Consider the following 1,491-nt stretch of genomic DNA (forward strand, 5'->3'; position numbering starts at 1 on the left):
GCGGTGGGGGTGAGAAGCGAGGGGGCGGGGCCGGGAACAGCGAGGGGGCGGGGCCGGGAGCGAGGAGCGAGGGGCACTCGCCGAGGGGGGTGACGAGGTCCTGGGACAACGGCCGGCGTGGGGGAGGGCCACTCTACCGGGGCGCTCTGCGGGAAATTCCGGGGCTGCTGGGGGGCCGTGCGGGGCGCCAGCGGGCGCCGAGCCGTGCGGGGGGCTGGGGGGGAGGCGGGTGGGCCTCCCGCCGGCCGTACCTGTCAGACGGATCTTGATGCTGGAGCCGTTCCTGCGCGTCCCGGGGTTCGACATCTCCCGCCAACGATCGGGCAGCCGCGGATCCAGCGCCGCCGCCCCCCGGCCCGGCCCGGCCCGGCCCCGCCGCCGCCGCCTCAAGGTTACGGCTCCGGGCTGGGCGCCGGGGTCCGAGCCGGGACACAAACTCCGCGGCCCAGGCGTCCGGGCGGCAGGAGGATGGTCGAGCCGGGGGATCGGCCCTCGACCCGGCGCCCCCGACCCTCTCCCGCTCCCAGCCGAGCCCAGTCCCGAGCCGCCGCCTCCGCCGCCGCCGCCACCACCACCACTACCACCACCACCTCCTCAGAGCCGGACGCCCGCCGCCCTCGCTGCTTCCGCCGCCGCCGCCGCCGCCTCCCGGAGCCGCGCGCGCTCCCGCCGCCGTGCCGGCCCGGCCCTGCGCGTACCCGCGCCGTGCGCCCCCGCGCCTGCTTGCGTGCGCGCGGCCGCGGACACGGCGGGGCGGGGCGCGCCGCGGGGCTACGCTGCGGGCCGTGCTCTGGACGCGCGGGGTCTGGAACCTGTGGCGGTGGCTTCCCGCGTCCTCCGGCCTCGACTCGGGCGAGGGAGATACGGGCTTGGGAACGGAGCACGCCCTGGAGGCCGGCGGAAGGGGAAGCGAGGGTGGAGGCCCCGTTTGGGCCCACGAGCCGTCGCCCTCGGTCTTCTCCACCTTCTCCAGGGCAACGGGTCTGCAGATGCGGGCGGAATGAATTTTCCAGGTCTCTCTCAAGCCTCTGGGGGTCCCTGATAGCTATTGAAAAGAGGATTAGGTAAACCAGTGGCCTGTTACTACACACCAAACACCTTGCACAAATAGTCATGCAGCACTTTTTTTTTTTTTTTTTTTTTTTTTTTTTTAGTAAATGGCTTTTCGAGAATGCAATTTCAATGGAGACATCTCAAAGACACAAAGTCCCCTAGGTTTATTCTGTGCAACTAGTGCGGTCTATTGACCCGTGACAGAGTTTCCAGAATGGCTGGAAGTGCCATAAATGGACAAGGTAAACAAGATGGTACAGAGAGAGGTAGATGTTTGTTATTATCCAATCTGCATACAATTCAAACCAACAAAAAAGGTAGCTTTATGGCCTTCTGCCTACATTCACCCCTCCCAGACTTGCACAGCTGAACTAAAAATTAACATTTCCCCTCTTCCCAGAGTTGCAGGGTAGAACTAAAAGCTCGTTAGGCTTTCTC

The 1,491-nt window shown here is 66.0% G+C and overlaps 1 protein-coding gene across 3 annotated transcripts in view; it reads right to left on the reverse strand.

The window, feature by feature from the left end:
* The window catches only part of SMURF1 (SMAD specific E3 ubiquitin protein ligase 1), a 106,503-nt gene extending 105,859 nt beyond the window's left edge, over positions 1-644 (reverse strand). For 2 of the 3 annotated variants that reach the window (XM_059414430.1, XM_059414427.1), the window contains exon 1: positions 252-643. In XM_059414430.1, the coding sequence (XP_059270413.1) occupies positions 252-306 (55 nt within the window). In that variant the 5' untranslated portion in view covers positions 307-643. Of the gene's footprint in view, positions 1-251 lie in introns of all 3 variants that reach the window. The other variant, XM_059414428.1, reaches the window with a different exon arrangement.
* Between the last annotated feature and the right edge of the window lie 847 nt (positions 645-1,491).

This window comes from Mustela nigripes, chromosome 11, assembly GCF_022355385.1.
Source record: "Mustela nigripes isolate SB6536 chromosome 11, MUSNIG.SB6536, whole genome shotgun sequence".
NCBI classification, from domain to species: domain Eukaryota; kingdom Metazoa; phylum Chordata; class Mammalia; order Carnivora; family Mustelidae; genus Mustela; species Mustela nigripes.